General features: G+C 47.4%; 1 protein-coding gene across 1 annotated transcript in view; it reads right to left on the reverse strand.

Annotated features, from left to right (window-relative positions):
- Positions 1-20,047, reverse strand: part of HAL (histidine ammonia-lyase) — a 51,858-nt gene extending 31,811 nt beyond the window's left edge. The window contains exons 1-8 of the mRNA XM_030213837.1: positions 19,533-20,047; positions 10,862-10,922; positions 7,673-7,700; positions 3,635-3,709; positions 3,460-3,532; positions 3,275-3,341; positions 1,840-1,877; positions 1,603-1,728 (exon numbers count right to left, since the gene is read on the reverse strand). Coding sequence (XP_030069697.1) covers positions 1,603-1,728; positions 1,840-1,877; positions 3,275-3,341; positions 3,460-3,532; positions 3,635-3,709; positions 7,673-7,700; positions 10,862-10,922; positions 19,533-19,779 — 715 coding nt within the window. The 5' untranslated portion in view covers positions 19,780-20,047. The remainder of the gene's footprint in view (positions 1-1,602; positions 1,729-1,839; positions 1,878-3,274; positions 3,342-3,459; positions 3,533-3,634; positions 3,710-7,672; positions 7,701-10,861; positions 10,923-19,532) is intronic.
- Positions 20,048-26,774: the final 6,727 nt, after the last annotated feature.

The following is a 26,774-nucleotide window of genomic DNA, read 5'->3' on the forward strand; positions in this document are numbered from 1 at the left end:
GGCCCCCATTCTCCCCTTCAGCAAACCTGCCAGCGATAGGGGCTGGAGGTCTGGCGGATCCGGTCCCCCTGACGATCCTCCCCCCAGGTTCAGGGAGGGCTAGAGATCCGGCTCCCCAACTCCCCCAGTTAAAGATCCCTGGTGACCAACCAACCCCCCTCCCAGCGACAGGGGGGCTGGAGGTCCGCTGGACCTCTGGTCCCCCCCCCCCCCCAGGTTCAGGGAGGGCTGGAGATCTGGTGAGTCTCCAGGCCCCCCTAGTCCCCCTGCAAGGGGTCCCTGGTGGTCCAGTCCCCCTACCTTGTGTGTTGGAGGAGGGAGGGTAGCCTGCCTCCCTCCTCTTCCTGCGATGCTGCAAAATGGCGGCGCCCAGCCCTTCCCAGTGTATCCTGGGATGCGCTGGGCAGGGCTATACACCATATAAGGGAGAAACACCAGGGCTGGGCGCCACCATTTTGCAGCATCGCAAGAAGAGGAGGGAGGCAGGCTACCCTCCCTCCTCCAACACACAAGGTAGAGGGGACTGGACCACCAGGGACCCCTTGCTGGAGGACTGGGGGGGATCGTCGTGGGGGGGGGGGGGTACCGGAAACCAGCTCCCCTGTCACTGGGGGGGTGATCATCGGGGGGGGGAGGACCGGAGGTCCAGGGGACCTCCAGCCCCCTGTCGCTGGGGGGGGGGCTCTGGATCGTCAGGGGGGACCGGAGATCCAGCAGACCTCCAGCCCCCCTGTCGCTGGGGGGGGGGGTGGTTGGTTGCCCACCTGGGGGGGGAATTGTCGGGGGGACCGGAGGCCGGCTAGACCTCCAGCCCCCGTTGCTCGGGGCAGGGGTAGTTGGGGCCTGGTGGTCCCATGGACCTCCAGCCCCTGTGTTTGACAGGTTTGGGCTTTTGATAGTCCAGACCTGTCAAACAAGTTCGGGATGATTGTGCTGAGCGCATGCTCAGGCACAATTCTCCCGCACTTCTGCCCCATGATCAGAGATAATTGCGTGCTTAAATTTGCATGCAATTATCTCTGATCATCGGTGCGGTAAAGCCCCGTGCTGTTCCAGCGCTATTTTAGAGCGCTGTTTGGAACAGCGCAGGGCTTTTGATCATCTGCTTGTAAGAGAAGACAACTCAAAGATAAGCTGGATATTTTTTTTATATTTGTGCTGATATGTACTATTTGCAATATTTCAAGCAACAAATTGCAATATATATGCTATACTCATTGATTTTTTTTAAGACAAGCAAAGAAGAAAATAAAATATTTTTTTTTTTGCCAATGAAGAGAGGCTATTCAGCGTTCTGTAAATAGAATAATATTCAGACCGCCGACATACAGAGGCATTTTCCCTCTTTTGAAATCTCATTTCCTCAAGAGAATAGGTAAAATCATTAATAAATTAAAAAAATTATGAAAAAAAATCTCCGTTTTTAAAGAAGAATTTACAATAAAGCTACATAGCAGAAAAACCACTGTTTAGTTGCAAACAGTGAAAAAAGCCACAGGGTCTGAGAACAGTCACCATGCACTCTAAATGGGCACCATTTTTAACGTCTACTGTGATTTGAAAGCGATTTTTCATTTTTCCTTTATTTTGAAATCCTATTACCGTTAAAAGCTTCGATCACTTGATAGAGCGTCTCTAGTGAAATTCCGCTGTATCCTTTTGCCAAGACATTAATCCTTAAGGCCAACAGCATACGGGTTCTGTCTGGGCTCAATGGTTTGCCAACACCTGCACAGCAACACAATCATCCAGATGTTCACAAAGAGCACAACACCCCCCCCCCCCCCCCCCCCCCCCCAAGACTGCTTAATCCCAAAGGGCACTGCAAGTTTTCATTACCTGCAGAGTGAGATCGGACTAAGTTCTCCTGAAGTTCCCTAAGAGCAAGCAGACATTAGTATTTAATTCAGAGTAAAATGAATTACATGATCTATATGAGCTACATACAAGTATGAAAATGGTCAACTATAGTTTGAAAAATCTAGGGCTCTGTTTACTAAGCTTCACTGTAGGCGTACTAGCATTTTTTACCGCACAATGGGGCATAACCAGACCTCGTGGTGGGAGGGGGCCAGAGTCCGAGGTGGGGAGGGGACATTTTAGTCTGCCACCTGCCGCTGCCGCCGCGCCCCTCCCTGGCTACCTTGCCGCTCCCCACCCACTACTGCAGCAAAGTACCTTGGCTGGCGGGGGTCCCCAACCCCCGCCAGCTGAAGCCTTCTCCGGAGCCAGTCTCCGGTGCCGCCGCATTGCCTGCCCTGCTCTCTCTCTCTCCTCTCGTCCTGCACGCTCCTTTAAGTGAAACTGAGTATGCTGAATTTCTCTAAAAGTAGGGTTACCATATGTCCGGATTTACCCAGACATGTCCTCTTTTTGAGGGCATGTCCGGGCAACCGGATGGGTTTTGCCAATCTGCCCGTTTGTCCGGATTTCTGGACAAACGGGCAGGCTGGTGGGCGGGCCGTCCTATAGGATGGCCCGCCCGCCATCCTGCCCGGGCAGATTGCTAGCCTCCCCTCCCCTTACTTACTAGTGCCCTGGTGGTCTAGTGACCTCTTCCGCCTTTGGGACAGGAAAAAGCCCCCTCTTTCCTGCCCGGAGCGCTGCCTTGCATGCATCCTTCATGTTGCTGATCCTCGGAGCCGATTCAAAATGGCCGCCGAGAGTTGAAGTGACCTTGTGAGACCCTGAAGAGGTCACTAGACCACCAGGGCAGTAGTAAGGTAAGGGGAGTGGGGGGGCGAGAAAATGTGACGGGGCAGAGCGAGGGTGTGACAGGGGGCGGAGCGAGGTGTGAAAGGGGGCGGGGCGGGTGTGTGGTGGGGCGGGGCATGTGTCCTCCTTTTTGGGGGACAAAATATGGTAACCCTATCTAAAAGAAGCATGCAGGACGTGAGGGGGAAGAGAGAGCAGGGCAGGCAACATGGTGTCGCCGGTGACCGGTGTTGGACAAGGCTTCAGCTGGTGGGGTTTGGGGACCCCTGCCAGCAAAACCAGGGGCCCAGAGGAAATTGGGGGGGCCAGGCCCCCATGGCCCCACGTAGCTACGCCATTGGCGCACACTAAAAATTAGCACGTGCTAACGCTAGAGACATCCATATGGGTGTCCCTAGCATTAGCACACGCTAAAATTGCTAGCACACCTTAGTAAACAAGGCCCCTAGAGACTAATTTTCTGGGAATAAAAAAAAATTATAATAGAAACAGACATTAGCAAGGATTCATGGTTATCTCCTACGTAATTTTGCAGTGAAAAGTTAAATTGAAAACATACTTGAGTTTATTTGTTGGGATTACAGTTCGAGCGAACTTCCCAAAGCCTGTAGTAATTCCATAAACAACTGAAAAAAAAGAGATACACAGGGGGCAGAGGGTGAAACAGTAACCCAGATTAGCGTAACCCAAAATCAACAGAACAGACAAAAAAAAAAAGCAACTGAAGAAATAGCGGGGAAATACCCTTCTGTTCTTTGACGATGCTGTCGATGAGTTCTCTCGCCTGTTGGACTTTGCTTTCAGCCTGCGGGGTTAGCTGTAGACCAAACATAATGATTCCTGCTCAGTATATAAATACCAAGCCTGAGGCAGCCACACTAAGCAAGAAATGAACAGAGCATTGTTCTGTAACCCTTACTTCGATTTTGTAAAGTCCCTTTCCTAAGTTGACCAGGTCTTCTGTGGTTAAACTGTTCCCATCTATGGAAATATACTACAGAAAAGAATCATTAGTTCTGTGAAAAAGAAAGTGAGATTAAACAATGCTGCACAAGCTAGACATTTCTAATAGCGAACCAAGCACCCAGCTGAAACATGTTGTTTTGCTGGCCATGGCTTTGATGACTGGGCAATGGCATAGATTTCAGGGTAGGGTTACCATATGTCCGGATTTACCCGGACATGTCCTCTTTTTGAGGGCATGTCCGGGCAATCGGGCGGGTTTTGCCAATCTGCCCGTTTGTCCGTATTTCTGGACAAACGGGCAGGCTGGTGAGCGGACGGCCCACCCGCCAGCCTGCCCGTTTGTCCAGAAATCCGGACAAATGGGCAGATTGCTAGCCTCCCCTTCCCTTTCTTACTAGTGACTTCTTCCGCCTTCGGGGCAGGAAAAAGCCCCCTCATTCCTGCCCGGAGCACTACCCTGCATGCATCCTTCCTGTTGGTGATCCTCAGCACCAATTCAAAATGGCCGCCGAGAGTTGAAGTGGCCTTGCAAGACTTCAACTCTCAGCGGCCATTTTGAATCGGCGCCGAGGATCACCAACAGGAAGGATGCATGCAGGGCAGCACTCCGGGCAGGAAAGAGGGGGCTCTTTCCTGCCCCAAAGAGGTCACTAGACCACCAGGGCAGTAGTAAGGTAAGGGGAGGGGGGTGACGGGAAGGGGGGGCGATGGGGTATGTGACAGGATGGAGGGGAAAATGTGACGGGGTGGAGCAAGGGTGTGAAAGGGGGTGGGGCGGGGTGTGAAAGGGGGTGGAGTGGGATGTGAAAGGGGGCGGGGTGGGCATGTGGTGGGGGCAGGGCATGTGCCCTCCTTTTTGGGGTCAAAATATGATAACCCTATTTCAGGGAAACCCAGGGAAGAAGGGGGCTGTTTCTGCAATGGATCCCCCCTGCTTTGGCAACGCTTTCTGATATTTTGCATTAAGCTGTTTATTTGAACTTCTGTCTCTGGAAAGCTTAAATCCAAAGGGGATGATGATTCAGTGTTTTCATGTAACAAACAAAAAAAAAAAGCTTCACACACAGTCAATATGTTGTTATAAAAAAATGTTTGAATCTATGGAATTCCTGACTGCAGGACCCGAGGCAGCATGGCTTTAGAGGCAGGTCGTGTCAGACCGAATCTGATTGATTTCTTTGACCGGGTGACCACACAGTTGGACGTGGGAGGGGCACTAGATGTGGTGTACTTGGATTTTAGCAAAGCCTTTGACACGGCAAATGCATGCAAAACAGGGCTCTTAGCGCAAGTAACATGCAAATGCAGGCTAAACTTATATTCGGAAAAACAAGATTAGAAAGCGCCAAACCTTTACGAGAAAAACTACACTGGCTCCCAATCAAAGAACATATTGCGTTCAAAATCTGCACCCTGGTTCACAAGATCATCTACGGCAATGCCCCGGGATACACGATAGACCTCATAGACCTGTCAACCAGAAACACAACAAAATCAACACGAACATACCTGAATCTCCACTACCCAAGCTGCAAAGGACTTAAATACAAATCAACCTATGCATCCAGCTTCTCTTAGATAAGCACACAACTATGAAACGTGCTACCGACCGCTGTGAAAACAACATACGACCACCTAATCTTCCGGAAACTCCTAAAGACTTACCTGTTCTAAAAGGCGTACTCAAACGACTCAACCTAAATGCCTAACCCTGCAACACAACAATATAAATGCTCATATTGAACATAACCTACTCATCCCCTTGACCCCCAATATGTCTATCAATTCTGATTATTAGTCTGTCATAACCTCACTTTGTATTTGTTCATGCCGGTATTGGCGACTGCCACTACTGCACTATGTAAGCCACATTGAGCCTGCAAATAGGTGGGAAAATGTGGGATACAAATGCAACAGATAAATAAATAAACCTATTCATCCCCAATGATCAGTGACCAGTGCGTCAAAGTTCGACTCGCTGGCCACAGCAAACCCTACACCAGCTCGAAGCTGGCGTTGGGGTTTACAGACCCCAACCCCCGCCAGCCGAGGTCCGCTTCCTCCTGCCGCTGCCTTTAAAAATATTCCTTCAGCTGGCGGGGGACCCCAACCCCTGCCAGCCGAGCCGAGGTCTTTTAAGTTCTTCGTCCTCCGTGCTGTTCAAAACCAGTTTCGGAGTCTGACGTCGCAGCACGTTGTATGTGCAGGACATCAGACTCACAGAAACAGAGTCTGTGAGTCTGACGTCCTGCATGTACAATGTGCAGCGACGTCAGACTCCGAAACTGGATTCAGCAGCTTTGAACAGCACGGACGGAGGACGAAGAAGAACTTAAAAGACCTCGGCACGGCTGGCGGGGGTTGGGGTCCCCCGCTACCAACCCCTGCCAGCTGAAGGAATATTTTTAAAGGCAGCGGCAGGAGGAAGCGGACCTTGGCTGGCGGGGGTTGGGGTCCCCCGCCAGCAAAGGTAGGCGACGGCGGGAGGGGGTCCAGGGCGAAATCTGCGGGGGCCCAGGCCCCCGTGGCCCCACGCAGATACGCCCCTGGTGGCAAGAAAATACTGTAATGTAAGAGGGAAAATTTGCTGTTGACCATGGAAGCAGATAGTGAAGGAGACATAACTTTCGTTGCTGGGAAGATGGTTTTTGCAAAGTAGGATAACCTTACTGACCTTACTTATTATAAACAAATATGTTATGAAGAACTTTGCATCTGTAAAGATAGAATTTGCTAGAATGGGCTGGAATATGAGAGAAATGCTGACTTTGTACTTCCAATACTAGCCTATGAGAGAAAAGAGTATGAAAGGAGAGTTATGGAGAGAGGCAACCAGAGAGCTAATGTCAGAGGTCACGTTTGTGTCCCGGTTGCTGTCTCATATGAGAATTAATTCATTATATTATGTATTCTAATTGTATTCCTGATTGGTAAGTGCAATAACCAAATTACTGATTATTCTCATATTACAATAGCCTTCTGTGTCTTTCTGTCTCTCCACCTGGTGGTGTTAGAACCATGTTCCCTGAAGTTACAGGTAACTAGTACCTTTATACCTGGGAGAGGGCAGAAAGCTAAACAAAGTATATTACATTCTAGCTTAATACTGTATGTATGTGTTATTTATGTACAATGTAAAAAGGTATACTATGCTTAAAATTGGCATACTCTCTCTCTGAATCCCTCTCCTCTTCCACAGCAATCACACACTCTCTTCCTCAATCTCCCTACTCATCTCCAGTAGTCTCATGCTCCCCCTCCCTCAATTCCTCTCAGCAGTCAAACATTCTCTCCCTTAATCCCCCCCCCCCCCCCGTCCTCATCTCCAGCAGTCTCATACTCTCCTTCAATTCCCCTCCTAATCCCTAGCAGTCACACTCTCTCTCAATACCTCTCAGCAGTCACACACTCTCTCTCTCTCTCTCTCTCTCAATACCTCTCAGCAGTCCCAACTCTCTCTCTCTATCCCCCTTCCCATACCTAGCATTCACACTCTCTCCCTCAATCCCCCTCCTCACCTCACACTCTCTCCCTCAATCCCCCTCCTCACCTCTAGCAGTCACATGTGCTGTCTCCCTCAACCCTCTCAACAGTCACTCGCTGTCTCTCCCCCAATTCCCTTCCTAAGTCCCAACAGTCACACTCTCTCCCTCAATTCCCCACCTCACCTCCAGCAGTCACACTTTCCTTCAGGGCTAGGGCTACTTTTGTGCTCCCATCTTTTGTGAGACAGGAAGTGACTGTTTTCACCTTTTAAAAATGCTGCTGAGCCAGCTGCAAGAGCAAAGCAACAAGCTGCCAATGCTGTGAAGGGGGGTCTTGGGTGCCCTGAGCCAGTGCCTCATTGGTTTGCCCCTTAAGCCGGCCCTGCTTTCCTCAACCCTAATTCTACTTCTGTTAGGAACCCTGAGATTTTCACTATGATTTTGCTTTTCACATAAAAACCACTCCTTTTTGAACAGCTCCATTCGTCGTGTGGTTGAGAGCATACCTGTTCAGGTTCTCGATATTTGCTATATCTGAGATTCTGTAAAGGAAAGCAGACAACACAGTACACCTGACTGATGTACCACTAACAATTGCTCAGTTAGGGGAGCCACCCTACAACATAACACTTAACTACTCTAGGCCTGGCCCATGCAGCAAGACCTGAGGTCAATTCCCAGATCAGGACGTCAACTTCCCAGGTCGGTTAGGGCCAAGGAGATTTAATGACGAGAATGGCATGATGTCAAAAAGTTGAAGCTGGTATCTCCAGCAGCCGCCATCTTGGTACTTCCAAAATAAACTATCAGCTGCTGCATGGGAACAGGTTTGCAGGGATGGAAGTAGTTCCTTCAGGGTTCTTGTGGGAGTGTATCAAGCCTCTCGGTGACCATCCACCTCAAACTCTCACATGCCAAGCACCCTTCTCCACATGCATTCAGGTCCCAGGAGTCCACTGCCACTCTGGCTATTCTTCCACCTGGGCCGGCCTCCAGAGACAGAGCAACACCAGGATCTGGCACCTCTTGACCAGACTTTGCCATCCCCGCGCAGCTTCTCTTTACTTGGGAGAGACACCACCGCCCTCCATCAGTCACAGCGTGGCCCCGTGTGTGCAAGGTCCCTGCTGTGGAGAAGCAAAACAAGGCTGGGGGTCTTCCTGACTGATAGAGCGACTTTTCCCTTCTTCCCCTTCACACACGCATTTGGGCATCGTCTCCCTTCCACATGGTCTGCCATCTTTTCCCTTTCTCGAGTCTTCTTCATGTATCCTGTATAGTGTAACATGCACTGTACTTTTCTGTGGATAGTTATATTAACAGATATCATACAGCAACTATCTGAACGACCAGCAGCACCAAGGAACTAAAAATAAATATTACAGTTCAAAAGATAGACGAAAGGGTAAAAAGCAAAAATGGAAGAAAGGGTTCATTTGCAAGCAGGAATGGAAAGATGATAGCAGACAAAATTGAGAGGATGTGGCCTAGTTGGTTAGACCAGGACCTAGTCAGGCCACACCCAGCCAGTCAGGTTTTCAGGATACCTACATGAATATGCAAGAGATAGAAGTGCAAACAACGAAGGCAATGCATGCAAATTTTATCCATGCATATTAATTGTGGATATCTTGAAAACCAGACTGGCTTGTTGTGTCAAGAGTATTGGGTTGAGAACCCCTTGGTCAGAGCAATGGACTGAGAAGCCAGGGTTCAAAATAAATCCTGCTTCTCCCTGTGACCTTGGACAAGTTATAGAATAGTCTCAGTTGTGCATGTAACTTCATATAATAATTTATCTGCTAATTGGCGTTATCTACCAGTTATTGGCTATAATTGGTGCTAATTAGTATTTACTGCCACTAGTTAGCAGTTACATAACTGAGCAATTCCCCGCGCTGTTCTGAAACAGCACCATAAAAATAGCGCCGGAACAGCACAGGGAATTAACTCCCCGACGATCAGTGCTAATAACATGCAAATTTAGGCAAGTTATTAGCACTGATCATCAGGGGAAAGTGCAGACCTCCAGGCCCTCTGTTGTTGGAGAGGGAAGGGGTTATGTGCTGGGGGAATGAGGAGTGAGGGGATGGGGGGATCTCTAGGGTCCACAGGTCCACCAGGGCTAAGGTTTGCCAGTCTCTCACTTGCTCTGCAAACCCTAATGCCAGCTCCAAGCTGGCGTAGGTTTGCCATGGGAGCAGCAGCACCCCTGTTTGGTGCGCTGCTCGCCGATCATCTGGGAGGAATGCAGGAGACTCTCATTTGCATGCAATTAGCGGTCAGAGCTGGCGAGCTCGTTTCACGCACTCGCCGGCTCTGATCCTGCAACGGGGACAAACGCAGGCGCTATTCCAGGGCTAATGGCTTCTAGTGCCTGCGCTTGCTTCTGATCATCTGCCCCTCAGTCGTGATTCTGCAAATTGTACGTGCCAAATTCATAGAGTGCAAATGCAAGAGGGATGTAGACCTGGGAAGGGCATGGGCGGATCAGGGGTGTGCCTGGCACATGCACGCTTCTTATAGAATACTAGCAGTTACGTGCAGGAATTTACATCAGCCATTGAGAAAGTGTGGGTGCTTGCACCTAAAAGGTGGAGGAATGGCCTAGTGGTTAGAGCACTGGTCTTGTAATCCAGAGGTGGCCGGTTTGAATCCCACTACTGCTCCTTGTGATCTTGGGTAAATCACTTAACCCTCCATTGCCTCAGGTACAAACTTAGATTGTGAGCCCTCCTGGGACAGAGAAATATCCAGGTGGAGGAGTAGCTTAGTGGTTAGTGCTGTGGAACATGGAATGTTGCTACTATTTGAGATTCTACATGGAATGTTGCTATTCCACTAGCAACATTCCATGTAGAAGCCTGCCCTTGCAGATCAGCTGCGCAGGCCGCATTGCTGATCTGCAAGGGCAAGCTTCTAGATGGAATGTTGCCAGTGGAGGAATAGCCTAGTGGTTAGAGCACCGGTCATGAAATCCAGAGGTGGCTGGTTCAAATCCCACTGCTGCTTCTTGTGATCTTGGGCAAGTCACTTAACCCTCCATTGCCTCAGGTACAAGCTTAGATTGTGAGCCCTTCTGGGACAGAGAAATACCCAGAGTTCCTGAATGTAACTCACCTTGAGCTACTACTGACATTAGAGAATTTGCACTTAGCACACACCATCCCAACGCCTATCTTTAGGCAACCTACAGAGAATTATCCTCCTGACTGTAAGCTCCTCCTTCTTACCTTTCCTATCATACATTGTAATTCTTCCCCTCTTCCCTCACCTCCAAATCTCTCCTCCTACTACTATTCCTATGTGCTTATGATCTATCAGCATTATAAACACTCAGAAGATTTTCTTGATGGGCGGTATAGCCAATACTTAATAAACTCGGAAAATTGGAACTTGGACACGTTGTACCTGACAGCTTCACATGTCCAGTAGTGCTATAAACGTGATAAGTAGTATTAGGAATGGAACTGTGTCTGCCCTCTGGAGGAAATGCTAGGTATTGTCCCAGGATATTCTTAAGTGCAAATCATTTTTTATTGAGACTATTGCACGGGTAACAAACAAGTACAACTGAAATTCTTACACTCTTTGGATTACCTGCAGTAATGTGAAATGTATTAATGGCATCAGCGCCGTAGCGCAGTAATATACATTAGTAACTCTAGGTAAAAGTCTCTCTCTGCAAAGGATACAAATGAACCCCTTCCGGCTGAGATGGAATGAAGTCCGGAGACATGATATCCCCTTCCACAACTATAGGAAAAACAAGCATTAAGGGCAAAATGAGCTTTATTTGGCTTCACCTAATGCAAGACTATCTCTGCTTCGTGAAGCAGGTGAAATCCTGGTTCTTCTCCCAAGCCTTTGGTGGAAGAAGCAACTAACTAGATCACTGTTTCTCTACTTCTTCAGGTTGTTACCCCCTAAGTGGGACAAATTTCAACCGAGTACCCCCGAGCTATGATGATCAGCAGAGATTTTGAAATGGACATTCCAAAAACAGATATATTCTAATAATGAAATAGACAATAAAATTACATTTTTACCATTCTTGTCTGGTTATTTTACTTTTCAGTTGTGTTGATCCAAATCTGGTTTCTGCTTTCCTCCATTTTCTCTTTTGCCGTTTTTCTTTCTCCTCCTTTTCCTTTCAGCTTTTCTACCTCTCTATCCAGATTTAATTAATTCTTACTATCCAGTCTTCAATTTTCCCCTTTTCACTGCATCTACCTACAGATTTCCATCTCTTTCCCTTACCCTGGCTCTCCTATTTTTCTTCCTCTTATTCCCCTGTCTTTTACTATGCTTTTTCTCTCCCCATCCGTCCATCCTATATTTCCCCTCTTTCTCTTCCTCTTCCATCCAGGGCTCCTCTCTTTCTATACCCCCCCCCCCCCACCCTTCCATCCAGCATTTCCCCTCTTTTCTTCTCTCCTTCCAGCCATCATTTCCCTTGTTTTCTATTCCCATCCCATACGGTGTCTTTTCTCTTCCCTTGCACCTTCTGGTCTCCCCACCACACACAAATACACTGCTGCTTCTCCAGACCAGCAGCAGCGACAACCCAACTTATAGCAATCGCATAGCCCCAGTCTTCAAGTGCACATTGTCAGCTCTGCCGGTTCCCTGCCCCCTCTGATGTCAACTTCCTGTTCTAGGGTGGGGGACTGGCAGAGTCGAGGGATCGGGACTAGGCGACTGCTGGAAGTTGAGTGAACAGCAGCAGTGGTGGGAGTGGCAGCAGGAGGGAGGTGAGAAATCAACTGCATAGGTTCTCAAGATGAGCAGTGTACCTCACATGTAGAGGTCTCAGGTACCCCTTGGGGTATGCATACTACCTGTTAAGAACATATGAACTAGATAGCCACACACACAAGGAACAGTGCATATTTTCTAGCGAAAAAGGTGCCGGTACTCAAATGGCAGGCCACCATTCAGGGTGGGGTGATCACTGATGGACCCATCCCACAATAGCCAGGCCCCCTGCAACCAGTCACAGAATCTATGACAAGGCAGAATTGATGTGTAGAGCTTGAGCTCTTTCATTAAAACTCAGGGACCATGGGTCAATTTTAGCAGACAATGGAAAAGGTGCCAGTACTCAGTACCCCCAAGTACCCCCTCAAAAAAAGCCCTGACAAGGACTAACATTAGCTGCACTTAACGAAGCAGGTCTTGCTTATGACTCCACGTGCAATTATTTCCTTAAGTTAGTCACGCTTATCAAACTCCGATTACTCTCTGTTATCTGTCTGTGTTCCACCTCCACTTACCCCCATGTTTATTAAGGTTTTTCGATGTGTATTGTGTATTTCTTCCTACACTCCTCCCCAGGAACTTCGTTCATTGGGTAAATCTCTCCTATCTGTACCCTTCTCCTCCTCTGCCAACTCCAGATTCTGTTCCTTTTATCTTGCATGGAACAGACTTCCGGAGTCACTCTGGCCAAATCTAGCTAAAAGCCCACCTTTTTTTTGAGGCTGCTTTTAACTCCTATTCACTTGTTCAGTACCCATGTCTGTTTTATAATTCCCACCTGAAGTAATTACCTTATCCCTTGTTTGTCTGTCCTGATTAGATTGTAAGCTCTGTCAAGCAAGGATTGTCTCTTCATGTTCAAGTGTACAGCACTGCATATGTCTAGTAGCGCTATAGAAATAAATAGTAGGTGTTGTTACTGGATGTAACATACTATGTTATTTGAATATTTGTTACTGTCTTAATCGCATATTGCCTGTGTCCTGGTTATTCTTGCTGTATTTAGGTGAATTTTCTTCAAAAAGGTGGTAAATAAGTCCCTATAAATAAATTTGAACAAAGGGACCTACCAGCTCTCTTTCCCATTGCCCACCCATTTCCTTCTGAACCCTGGGGTCTGCTCTAACCAGCGGTGTGCTGGTAAATTTTTAACAACGGGCTCTCTCCCCAGGCGTAGCCTTGAAATTTTGGGGGTGGGACTGGGGGGCACCCATGTGGGTGCACTAGGCATACTTTTGTTGGCAGGGATGCCAAGCCCCACCAGCCAAATAAATTTATTTATTTATTTGTAGCATTTGTATCCCACATTTTCCCACCAATTTGCAGGCTCAATGTGGCTTACATTTGCCTTAATGGCGGTTGCCATTTCCGGGTAACAGAATACAAGTGGTGTTGCGTTAAGGTGCATACCTATATGGTAACATAGATGGAACATAACATACATGGAACAGTTCATGGTATAGATATATATCATGTGCATGTATACATCATGGTAAGGAAGAATATATTATGGTAATGCACGAAGGTTCCTGAGTGACAATTGGATTATAACATTCATTAGGTCGTCGATTATGGAGAGACCATGTTCGACATAAGGACTGAGGTGATAGTGCTTGTTCACTAGTAGTAAAGAAGTTAAACAGTCAAGTGATATGATTTCGGTTGTGTCTAGGTCGTGTAAAGTCTTATTATTTAGTATTTAAAATGGACTTCTGCTGCTCCCTTGTGCTTGCTTCTTGCTCTGAGCAGCATGTCAGGACTTCTTGTGCATGCTCAAAGCATGCATGAGAAGTCTCAGCATGCTGCTCAGAGCCAGAAACAAGCGGTGGGATTGGCAGCAGTCTATTTATTTGGTGGCGGTGCATTTCTATTTGGGACTGATAGCAGCAGAGTAGTCAAGAAGCAGAAATAGGGACCAGTTGTGGCTATTTCAAGGGACACATCTCCCACCTCTCGGGAACACCTCAGTGTGTCCCGACAGGTAATATAATAATGAGCTGATAATTGATGTCAACTAGCAATAATTGGCCTGAGTCTGTATTGTATAAAATGTACAAGCGAAATCCGTAGCGTAACTAACTGCAAGGGTGGGGTGTGGAGTGGGGGAGGGGGGCATAGGCAGGTTGGCGGTGTGCCCAGGATTTAGAACACATGTAGTTATGCACCTAAGTGTTTACAGTTAGACCTGAGCACTTTTACACCGGTCTTAGAGTTTGTTTAAGTTGCAGGCGCTTAAAAGTTAGTTGCGCCAATATGGACTTATGCTAGTATTCTATAAGGACAGCGTCAAGCGGAACTGCCATTATAGAATTTATGCTTAGCGCCCAGATGTTCCATGCCTAACTTTTGGCAACTTTTCTTAAATGTACCCCCGTATGGTTTTCTCCATTTTTCTCCCCAAATCTATATAGCGTGAGCAAAATTCCGCATGCAAATCTGGTCGTATTCTGGATTTGCGCACATCATTTAATTATGTAACAAGCCAATCAGTGTCAATAAATGCCACTTAACAAGCAATTATTGAAACTGGCATTAATTAAAATTTGCGCGCACAACTTGATAGGTGTATTCTGTAAAGACGTGCGTAAAAATTCCAATGCGTGCTGCAAAAAAGGGGGTGTGGAATGGGCGGGCCATGGGTATTCTGAAAAACTATGTGCAGGGTTATAGGATACCAGGGGCGTAGCTACTTGGGGCCATGGGGGCCTGGGCCCCCGTAGATTTGGGCCTGGACCCCCCTTGCCGATGACCCTCTCAACCTCCCCCTCCTGCCGCCAACCCATTGTGAACCTGCTGTCGCCGTCTGCTACCTTTGCTGGTGGGGGACCCCAACCCCCGCCAGCTGAGGTCCTCTTCTTCCTTCGTTCTGTTTCTGTGAGTCTGATGTCCTGCACATACAACGTGCAGGACGTCAGACTCAGAAACAGAACAAAGGAAGAAGAGGACCTTGGCTGGCGGGGGTTGGGATCCTCCGCCAGCAAAGGTAGCAGACGTCGGCGGCGGGGGGGGGGGGGGGGGTCAAAGTTGGTGGTGGTGGCAGCGGCGGGGGGAGGGTCGGCAATCGCAGGGGGCTAAAATGTGCCCCCTCACCTCGGGCTCTGGACCCCCCTCCTGCCAAAGTCTGGCTACACCCCTTTAGGATACACCTGCTCCATGCCTAATTTAGGCAGCGATATTTACACCGAGTTTTACTTGCTGTAAATGGATAAGCTTAGAGTTAGGCGTAGGCACGGCTGTTAGGTATATTCAGGTCTTTTTTTGAGGGCGTACTTGGGGGTACTGAGTACCGGCACCTTTTCCATTGTCTGTTAAAATTGACCCACGGACCCCAAGTTTTAATGAAAGAGCTCAGGCTCTACACACCAATTCTGCCTTGTCAAAGATTCTGTGACCGTTTGCAGGGCGCTTGACTATCGTGGGGTGGGTCCCTCAGTGATCACCCCACCCCTGAAGGGTGGCCCGGCATTTGAGTACCGGCACCTTTTTCGCTAGAAAAGATGAACTGGGTATATTCTATAAACTCGCTAGGCATATTCTGTAAACCGTGCCTACCTAGATCTAGGCATGGTTTACAGAATATGCCTAGGCAGAAATATTTTCAATGCCAATTTTTCAGGTGCTATATATATATATATTTATTTTATTTGTACCCCACATTTTGCTTCCTAGTGGTAGGTTCAATGTGGCTTACAGTTACTAATGGGAATAGCAGTTTACAAGTTAAAAGGCATAGATTGAAGAGATGGCATGTGTTCCCTTTTGGGGGGGGGGGGGGGGGTTAAGTGTTCTGAGTCTTCCAGTGTGGGTGAACCAGGTCCAGTGTTGCCAGATGGAAAAACTTTGTCACGCCCAAAGCCAGCCCAAAACCGCACAAAGTCAATTTGCATGTGAATGACATCATTGCTGGCCGCGGGGAAAAAAACGCAGTGGGCAAAAAAGCCGCCCAAAGTCCCGCAACCCGCATGTGGCATGAAAAAGCCACAGCGGCTCGTGGAAAGGAGCCCAACTGGGCAAGAAACCCGCAGCCCTGGCAACACTGGCCAGGTCCAGTTTCACTTCTGGTTTCCTTTTTCATTTCTCATTTTGTTCACTTTGAGGTTCATGGTTGTAGGGTGTTGTCCGATTGGTTGTGTGGTTGGTGGGATCTTCGGGGGGGGGGGGGGGGGGGTAGGTTGTTTTGTAGAAGCGGGCTTTCAGGCATTTGTGCCCATAGGGAACAGGCTTAGCAGTCGATGCATTGCAATTAACTGCACTAGGCTTAGCTGAGCCCTGTGTAAAAACAGATTTTGCACAAAGCTTTACATAGACACCAGTGCACAACACATTTAAATCCTATGGCAATGAGGCTCTTAATTAGTCAGTGCAGATTCAGAGAAGTGCACACAGATGACCAAAAGGACCTATTACTAAGTTGCAGCAGCAAAATTTGGCCTTGGCGCATCCTAACATGGAATGTTTTTTTTTTTACCATGGCAGTAAAATAAGCATTTTTTTCTATTTTATTATTTGCAGGTTGGGTGCTAAAGTTGGTAGTGTGTGGCAACTGCAGATAATTTATACGGCACTATTTAGGGGGCATTAAATGCTTCCATATTAACCCAGCGTTAACCAGTTAGTACGCGCTAATGCCAGCATGCTAGCTAGTTAGTGCTTCCGTGCCCACTCTCTGCCTGTGACACGCCTCCTAAAAAAAAAAAAAAAGTGAAATCGTTCATTCACGATTACAGTGCACAAACAGAGAAATTACCACCAGATGCTCTAGTGTGTCTTGCATTAACATCATACCTATGTTAGCTGAATGTTGTAATGCTTATTAGGTGTATCATTAGTATTGTGCTAACATTGTATTATATCTCTGGTATTTAATTCCAGTATTGTTAAATGTGTACATTTTTAATACTGTTTCACGGTAGTTCTATGATTAGGTTTCAACTTACTGTTTTCAAGTTTACTTCATTTAGTGTATTTACGTTTATTCTTGGTTATTTTACTATTGTTATGCTGTTAACAAAAATTGTAAGTTTTATGTTAAACTGTACCTGCTGTACACCGCCTCAGGTGAATATCTTCATAAAGGTGGTTAATAAATCCAAATAAATAAATACATTAAGCCTTTTTGGCACATTAAGCCCAACTTAGGGCTTAGTGCACCTTAATAAAAGGGCCCCAAAAGGCTGAGTGTAATGCCAGGGCTTTAACACAAGGCTTCAGAGGTATAAAAAGTTAGTTTTTTTTCGTTCTACAGTCAGCGTTAGTGAAAATCTCATGCCAGTTTCTTTCTCTTTACTGTGAGCATATAAAACCCCAATTTTCTTCTGGGATGGATTACAAAAAAAAAAACAAACCTAAAGGGACTGTTGAAAACTGCATGCGTGCATGGATTTGTGCAGAAAAAATTGCATCGATACAAGGAGTTGCAAGCATATACTTGTTCTGGAATGCTACTCTGTGCATTTTATTGCTATAGCAAACATTTATGCGCCAAATAGCATCCCAGCACATGCGCAGGTGTTTGCATGCAACTCCGGGTGCCAATTTTTGTGCAAGACAGAGCTGCCACAAGTGCATGCATCTGGTGTGCTTTCCTATGCTAGTGCACATTGTTTTGCACCAGGACTAGGGGGCACACGATGAAGCTACAAAACAGTAAATTTAATACAAATCTGAGAAAATATTTCTTCACTCAACGTGTAATTAAACTCTGGAATTCTTTGCCAGAGAATGTAGTAAAAGCAGTTAGCTTAGCAGGGTTTAAAAAATCTTTAGCTAGCTTCCTAAAAGAAAAGTCCAGAAGCCATTATTAAAATGGACTTGACAAAAACCCACTGCTTATTTCTAGAATAATCCACTGCTTATTTCTAGGATAAGCAGCATAAAATGTATTGTACTGTTTTGGGATCTTGCTAGGTACGTGTAACCCGTATTGGCCACTGTTGGAAACAGGATGCTGGGTTTGATTGACCTTCGGACTGTCCCAGTGTGGCAATACTTATGTTCTTATTATGTAGGACTATTTGCATACCATTTGGTTACTGTTTTGCGTAACAAAAGTTTGGCATTAGCTTGTGTTAAGAAACTGCATTAAGGGCCGCTGGATTCAGTAAATGGTGCCGGGAAAAATAAGCGCTCAGCTCTATTCTATAAAGGGTACTCTGGGATGACTGCCCTTTTGTAGAATAGCACCTAGTAGGGATTCGCATTCCCAATGTGGGGTGCGAGGACTGGCACCAATTGACACAGTGTAAATCCTGATGCGCAAGTGTACGCAGTTCCCTGGAATTCTGTAACACTGTGTCTTTTGTGAACACCCCCACGTCCCTCCTCCCATGCCCACATCCCATTCTGCGTTGCAGATGAGAAGATTTGGGTGTGGATCTGTATAGAATTGCCTGCAGACAGATCCACGCGGAAATCCAAATTAGTGCAAATTAACATCAATAATTGCCTGTTAACAGCCAATTATTGATTTATTATTATTGTTTAGATTTTGCTCACACCTTTTTCAGTAGTAGCTGAAGGTGAGTTACATTCAGATACTCTGGATATTTCTCTGTCCCAGGAAGGCTCACAATCAAAGTTTGTACCTGAGGCAATGGAGGGTTAAGTGACTTGGTGAAGATCACAAGGAGCAGCAGTGGGATTTGAACTGGCCACCTCTGGATTGCAAGACCAGTGCTCTAACCACTAGGCCACTCCTCATTAATGATTGTTAATGATTCCCCATTTGTGTACTGTAATCGTGCATAAACTATTTAACATTTTTATTTTATTTTTTTTAGGAGGCACGTCATGGGCAGAGAATGGGCACGGAAGCGCTAACCAGCTAGCATGTTGGCATTACCACGCACTAACTGGTTAATGCTGGGTTAATATGGAAGCGTTTGGTCCCCCCTAAATAGTGCCGTGTAAATTATCTGCAGTTGCCGCACACTTAACAACTAATTTATTTGCACGCAAATCTCAGGGCGCCATTTAAAGAATCCAGGGGTCAGCTTTAGTGCACAGCTCTAACGGAAGGTTTACTGCAGCAGCCCCTTTGTACATAAGTCCCAAGTCTACATACAGCTGAAGGGCAAAATTCTGTGGAACAGCAAAAAGACCCTGCATTCGATACAAACCTTCCATCCTTCTGTCGCATAGCCACGGTCATTATTCCGCTCATGAGATTCAAGTAACAGTCTCGCTTGGTTTTTCAAATGTTAGATTCTCAGATTATATATAGAGGCAGGGCTTTTTTGAGGGGGTACTTGGGGGTACTGAGTAACGGCACCTTTTCCAATTGTTTGCTAAAATTGACCCATGGACCCCAAGTTTTAATGAAAGAGCTCAGGCTCTACACACCAATTCTGCCTTGTCATAGGTTCTGTGACTGGTTGCAGATTGCCTGGCTATTGTGGAGTGGATCCCTCCGTGATCACTGGTAAGCTCTTCCTGCAGTTCCCCGTGTGTTTCCCTCTTTCCTCAGTAAGATCATAAAGACCCGACTAATCTTCATCCCCCCTGCGTTGTTGCTGGATAATCTGCATGAACCACGCTTGCTACATAAAAGAAATAGTCATATCACTTCCACTCCCACAACAAAAACAATTCAGCATGTCAGCTTACCAACTTCAACAAACTCATTATCCTCGAGCGCATCTTCCAGCGTGTCTTCATGGTCCAACAGGCCTAAGCCTTTGCATCTCCGAACAAAGAATGCCACCTCTTCCGCTGAATTAAACCCACCGTTATCGGGCTTATTCTTCATATAGCGTCTCAGAGCTTCTATGCCCAGCCACTGCACTGTGTCTGAGCCATGCTTGCAAGGCACGGCTATCCATTCTCCCCGCACATGCACCGTGAACCTTGGCATGGTCCTGCTTGTGTTGAGTTCTTCTGACCCTGATTTCTTGAGGGTCCTGCTCTGGTAGAAGCAGCCTTGTTTCCCACTGCTGTCTCACCTGCCTGTGCCAGCTAGTTCAGCAAGAGAGAGGATAAACCAGGAAACAAACAGAACACACCCTCTCCTGTAAATTAAATTAGAGAGCTGGATTCAATGGAAATCAATTCCTGGAGGCACAGGTTTCTTTCTAACAAGGGGGCTTGGGGGACAAGCACTAGTGTAGCCTGGTGTTTTTTTATTTCTGGTTCTCTGTGACCTCAGCTTGCACGAAGTCAAGAGCAAACATATGTGGTAATTTTCACTGCCTGGAAATTGGAACTATTTATTTACTCATGACCTGAGATCTTTGCTGACCCCATGGGTCATGAGCAGCAACTCCCCTTCTCCCTTCCTGTAGCCCACTCCACTGGCAGTCACTTCTGACTCAGCATTTATTCATTAGGATCACAACAAATCCAAATGAACCAGGGTACAAGAGTTTGGATGTCCTATGCTAACCTCCAGCTGTGTGTTCATTCCCTCCCACCCCCAGCTCCAGCTCCAAGAACATTCCCCACCCCAGCCACAGGAACATTTCCCTCTTTCTCCGCCCCCCAGGCCCCCTTCCCCAACTCCAGCCCCCAGGGTTTTCAAAGGTTGCTACATATGTTCAGGGCCAGCCTTATGCAGGAGCAACAGAGGTGGTCCCGAAAACAAGGCAAACGATTCGCAAAATCCAAGGTGGAGACAAACAAAGCAGATCAGTCAATAAAACAAATCAATCTTTATTATTTATTTATTTGATGCATTTGTACCCCACATTTTCCCACCTATTTGTAGGCTCAATGTGGCTTACATAGCAGGGGCGTATCTGCTTGGGGCCTCAGGGGCCTGGGCCCCCGCAGATTTTGCCCTGGACCCCCCTACCGCCATCAACTCTCCCCCGCTGCCGTTCTTACTTTTGCTGGCGGGGGACCCCAACCCCCGCCAGCCGAGGTGTGCTTCCACCTGCCGCTGCCGTAAAAACATCTTCTTCAGCCGGCGGGGGACCCCAAACCCCCGCCAGCCGCCCCGCGGTGTTTGAAATTCATCTTCGGCCTCCGTGGCCGTGCTGCTGTGATAGGCGCTGTTGAAATCCACTTCGGAGTCTGACGTCGTTGTACGTTGTACGTGCTGCGACGTCAGACTCCGAAGTGGATTTCAACAGCGCCTATCACAGCAGCACGGCCACGGAGGCCGAAGATGAATTTCAAACACCGCGGGGCGGCTGACGGGGGTTTGGGGTCCCCCGCCGGCTGAAGAAGATGTTTTTACGGCAGCGGCAGGTGGAAGCAGACCTCGGCTGGCGGGGGTTGGGGTCCCCCGCCAGCAAAAGTAAGAACGGCAGCGGGGGAGGGTTGGCGGCGGGAGGGGGGTGGAGAGAGTCACATTGGTGGCGGTGGGGGCGGCGGCGGGGGGGGGGGCTAAAATGTGCCCCCTCCCTCTGGCTCTGGCCCCCCTTACCGCCGGAGTCCAGATACGCCCCTGTTACATAGTACTGTGAGGTGTTGGCCACCTCCGGTGATGAAACAAATACAGAGTGATGTTGTTACAGAACATTAGAGAATCAAGAGAAAAAGAGTAATATATTGTTCATTGCAGGCTATGGCTTCGTTGTGTTGCTGAGTTCAGTTACTTAAGTTGGGTCAGTAGGGTATGCCTTTTTGAACAGATCGGTCTTTAGTGATTTCCGGAAATTGAGGTGATCCTGCATTGTCTTTATAGCTTTCGGTAATGTGTTCCATAGTTGCGTGCTTATATAGGAGAAGCTGGATCCGTAAATTGATTTGTACTTGAGTCCCTTGCAGCTAGGGTAGTGAAGATTTAGGTATCTTCGTGATGTTCTAATTGTGTTTCTGGTTGGTAGGTCTATGAGATCAGCCGTAGATAATCTTGTGGACCAGGGTGCAGATTTTGAAAGTAATACGTTCTTTGATTGGGAGCCAATGCAGTTTTTCTCGTAGGGGTTTTGGCGCTGTCGAATCGCGATTTTCCAATATAAGCCTGGCTGCTGTGTTTTGAGCAGTCTGTAGTTTCTTTGAGTAGTTCTTTGCATCCCGCATAGGTTGCAGAAAGTTGCCCTCGGGAAGAATGGTTTCACGCATTTAAGTTTCCACATTGAGTGGAACATTTTCTTGATTGTAGAGTTAACTTGGGTCTCAAGTGTAAGGTTTCGGTCGATTTGTGACACCAAGGATTTTCAGGCTATCTGAAACGGGGAGGGCATAGTTCGAGGTGACTACGTTTATAGGGTAAACACCCCAATAAAAAATGCCTGACACGGGCTGTGTTTCGCCCAAAGGGGCTGCATCAAGGGCTCTATAAAACTGTCTTCATTCACAGTGAATGTTAAAAAGTATATGTCCTAGTTTCCACCAAAGGTAGAGAGGTGTGGTAGCCGTGTTAGTCCACTCTTAAGGTTATCAATAGAAATCAAACAAAATAAAACATGAAAAAGAAAATAAGGTAATACCTTTTTTATTGGACATAACTTAATACATTTCTTGATTAGCTTTCGAAGGTTGCCCTTCTTCGTCAGATCGGAAATAAGCAAATGTGGGTAGGAGGTATGAGGATGCTTTGATGTCCCCATGCATACCTCCTACTCACCCCCACCCTCCCACCCTGTCAGACTGTCAAAGTAATGCTTGGATGTCTCATTTATATATACTATCTGCTACCACATTTGCTTATTTCCAATCTGACGAAGAAGGGCAACCTTTGAAAGCTAATCAAGAAATGTATTAAGTTATATCCAATAAAAAAGGTATCATCTTATTTTCTTTTCCATGTTTTATTTTGTTTGATTTCTATTGATCACCAAAGGTAGTAAATGGACAAAGAACTAAGGCACAATTGACGAGAGTAAGAGGTAGTGGAAAAGGGGTGGGTGAGAAAAAGATGCTAGTGTGGTAACCACACTGTCCATACATTCAGCACTGCTACCCCTTCAGACAGCTGTCATGCTCTGGAGTGCGATTTTATCTCTGACGAAGCCTGTATGCTAGGTTTTTTTTTTTTTGCCTACTATTGTGTGCCTTAGTTCTTTGTCCATTTACTACATTCGCTGTGAATGAAGACAGTTTTATAGAGCCCCTGATGCAGCCCCTTTGGACGAAATACAGCCTGTGTCAGGCATTTTTTTTTATTGGGGTGTTTACCCTATAATAAAGATTGATTTGTTTTACTGACTGATCTACTTTGTTTGTCTCCACATGGGGCAACAGGGGTAGCCACACAGGGCCCTGTGCTCCTAGAGGCCCCGCACTAGAGAGTTGCACGGGGACAGAAATCTTACCCATCCCCACCCGTCCCTGCTGGAATCTTACCCATCCCCACCCGTCCCTGCTGGAATCTTACCCGTCCCCACCTGTCCCCATTGGAATCTTACCCATCCCCATTTATCCCCGCAAAAATGTAACCCATCCCAACCCGTCCCCACCCGTCTCCGCAAGAATTTAACCCATCCCCACCCATCACTGTAAGAATTTAATGGTACATAAAAGAAAATTCCAGTCAGCTCCCTCAGTCTCTCTCTGGATTTGAGCCACAGCACTGTAGGCAAAGAAGGAATGGAAGCTGAAACTTGGAACACTCTGGTGTGCACATGTAAGATTTGTCTCTGATTTACTGGCACTGTGTGCTGAGAGGTCACCACATGCACGCGCCAGTAGGTCAGGTGACATCTGATGCTCATGCCTGTGTCAGAGCTGAGGTCTGCTCATCAGCCCGGGAGCAAAGAGGATTAATTGTAACATAGTAAGTGACAGCAAATAAAGACCTGAATGGTCCATCCAGTCTGCCCAATAGTCGCACTCATTATCAATTCATGATTAAATCAACGAGTGTGATATTATATACTTGATTATGGTCTTTCTTTTGTGTTTCTGGAACATAGACCATAGAAGTCTATCTGGCCCTATCCTTATGTTCCAACTGCTGGAGTTGTCATTGAAGCCCACTCCAGTCTATGTGTCTTCTCATTTGTGGGACACAGATCGTAAAAATCTGTCCAGAACTGTCCTTATGTTCCAGCCACTGAAGTTGCTGTCTAAGCCCTTTCCAGCTCATCCGAAACCAGACTTCCATATATTAGACACAGACCATACAAGTCTGCCCGGTATTGGCCCTAGTTAATCACAGCCAGAGTCGCCATCTAAGCATTACTTCACACATCCACACACATGCAGCCATTTAAGGTTAAGTTGTTTATAACTTCCATTTTCTAATTAGAGATCCTCTGTATTCATCCCACACCTTTTTGAATTCCATCATCATTTGTGTCTCTACCACCTCCTTAATGGAAAATTTTCCACATTTGTGCTGTTAAAGCAAGGAGGAAGAGGAGAAGGAGGAGACAGCAGTCAAAGAACTTGGTACTCTGTAGATGAGAGGCTGGTGCAGGTGTAGCTTACATTTCCATGGGAACCCCACAGAACTGCTTCCGTCCCCGCGGGAACCACACAGAACTGCTTCTGTCCCTGCGGGAATCCCACGGGTTCCGCAGGATTCCCGCAAACCCCATTCCCATGCAGCTCTCTACCCCACATTTAACTGAGGCCCAGATGCACTAAACTTTAACGACCCTTTAACGAAGAATTTTCGAACCGTGGCATGCATTAAAGGCCAATTTCCGACGACGGTAGCAGAAAACGAAAACGGAATGCAGATGAGCAAATTGTGTAGAAACCCTATTAAAACGAGATGCATCAAAGTTTTCCGACTACCCTAACGCTGAAAAACTGCCGGAAAGCTAGGGCTGTCCGACAAAAAACTTTAATTTAAAAAACAAAAAAAAAGTGAGGGGGCGAGAACGCGTGTCAGGGGCATCTTTTATTGACGCCCGAGGTCGCTGCTGCTCCCCGCTCCCCCTGCATCAGTATAAAAGTGAAAAAAAAAAGGTTCGGGAGGGGGCAAAGGCGCCCGTGGTCACCGCTGCTCCCCGCTTCCTGCCCCAGCATTAAATTAAAAAACAAAACAAAAATCAAAGCTTTAGGATCCCCGGCCCCCTCCCTTCCTGTCTCTCAACTCTTTCTCCACACAGACCCGCCCCCGCCGCCCCCCCCCCCCCTGAGGTGGTCGCTGCCGATCCCCCCCTCCACCGGGCCCCCCCTCCGCATTACTGGGCCCGTGCAGCGCCTCTCACCTCTGTATGAAGGCGCTGCACGGGCAAGAAGACCATCAGATCACTGCAGTCTTCAGGACATCTCTCTCCTTCATCTTCCCTGACATGGGCCTGCCCCCATCTGACGTAAGAAACCTACGTCAGACGGGGGCGGGCCCAGGTCAGGGAAGACGAAGGAGAGAGACGTCCTGAAGACTACAGTGATCTGATGGTCTTCTTGTTTGTGCAGCGCCTTCATACAGAGGTGAGAGGCGCTGCACGGGCCCAGTAATGCGGAGGGGGGATCGGCGGCGACAACTTCAGGGGGTGTGGTGGGGGCAGGGCATGGAGGCGGAGGATGGCGGGAGGCGGGGCTGTGTGGAGAAAGAGTTGAGAGACAGGAAGGGAGGGGGGCCGGGGCTCCTAAAGCTTTGATTTTTAATTTAATGCTGGGGGAGGAAGCGGGGAGCAGCGGCGAACAAGGGCAGGGGGAGCAAGGCCGTACATACAGGACGCTCCTGACGAGCGCCTTTGCCCCCTCCCCAATCCACGTGTTTGTGTTTTGGGGTTTTTTGGGGGGGTTTTTTTACATTTGTGGCATGCGCAGAGCAGCCAGCATAAGGCTTGGCTGCTCTGCGCATGCTTTAGGGGCCGATTACCGACGGGGATTCCACCAGTTTGATGCATTGTACTTTCAAATACCGCACCGAACATGTGCGACTTGTTTTTTTGGTGCATTGTTCGTTTTTAAAAATTCGTTAAGGACTTTTACGTTTTTGATTTTTTAACGTTTGGTTGATGCATCTGGGCCTGAGTCAGCTCTGCAACTGACCAAAGGTTAAAGCTTCTTTTCCCTTTCCATCTCTCTCCCTCCCCCTCAGTGATCATGCTCCTCAACACTGATGCTCTATGTTCCTCACACCACAAACCAGCCCTTACAACTCCTCCCTCTCACTCTTCAACAAGCTGGTCCACACTGGACCCTGCAATTGCTAAGGTCCTACATATATAAGCTATCATTTCCGTGTCCCTGGGTACAGGAACAGAGCAAAGAGGGGTTTGCAATGAAGCTACAAAGTAGTACATTTAAAACGAATCAGAGAAAAATTTTCTTCACTCAATGTGTAATTAAACTCTGGAATTCATTGCCAGAGAATGTGGTAAAGGCAGTTAGCTTAGCGGGGTTTAAAAAAATGTTTGGACAGCTTCCTAAAGGAAAGGTCCATAGACCATTATTAAAATGACTTGGGGAAAATCCACTGCTTATTTCTGGGATAAGCAGCATAAAATGTACTGAACTTTTTGGAGATCTTGCCAGGTATTTGTGACCTGGATTGGCCACTGTTGGAAACAGGATGCTGGGCTTGATGGACCTTTGGTCTGTCCCAGTGTGGCAATACTTATGTACTTATGTAGAGATACTGCACGCAGTATATCTTCCCCATCCCAAAGAGCTCAAATAAGGAAACCATCGGTCAATGTGCACAGTTCCTGCTGCAGGTTTCACAAATCAGCCATAACTAAAGCGAAGGAATGAGAGAACAGCAAGTCTCAGAGCCCTGGTCATCACTCATTTTAAGTGCACAAGCAGCAAGATGCACTCACTGATTGGTGGGAATGGAGGGTGTGATCAGATGAAGGGAGCAAGTCTTTGAAGGGACATGAGTAAAGGGGTGAATGTGCTATGGGGGGGGGGGTATTGGGGCAGAGGAAAGGGATGAATGTGGGGATGGGAGCAGCAAGCTGAAGGCTAGTCATGAGGGATAGGGTGGGGAGAAAAATACAGTGATAGCTGGGGAGGGGAGGACAAGGAGAAAGAGGCACACCCACCATCCACCTCTTT

Source organism: Microcaecilia unicolor, chromosome 9 (genome assembly GCF_901765095.1).
Source record: "Microcaecilia unicolor chromosome 9, aMicUni1.1, whole genome shotgun sequence".
Taxonomy (NCBI): domain Eukaryota; kingdom Metazoa; phylum Chordata; class Amphibia; order Gymnophiona; family Siphonopidae; genus Microcaecilia; species Microcaecilia unicolor.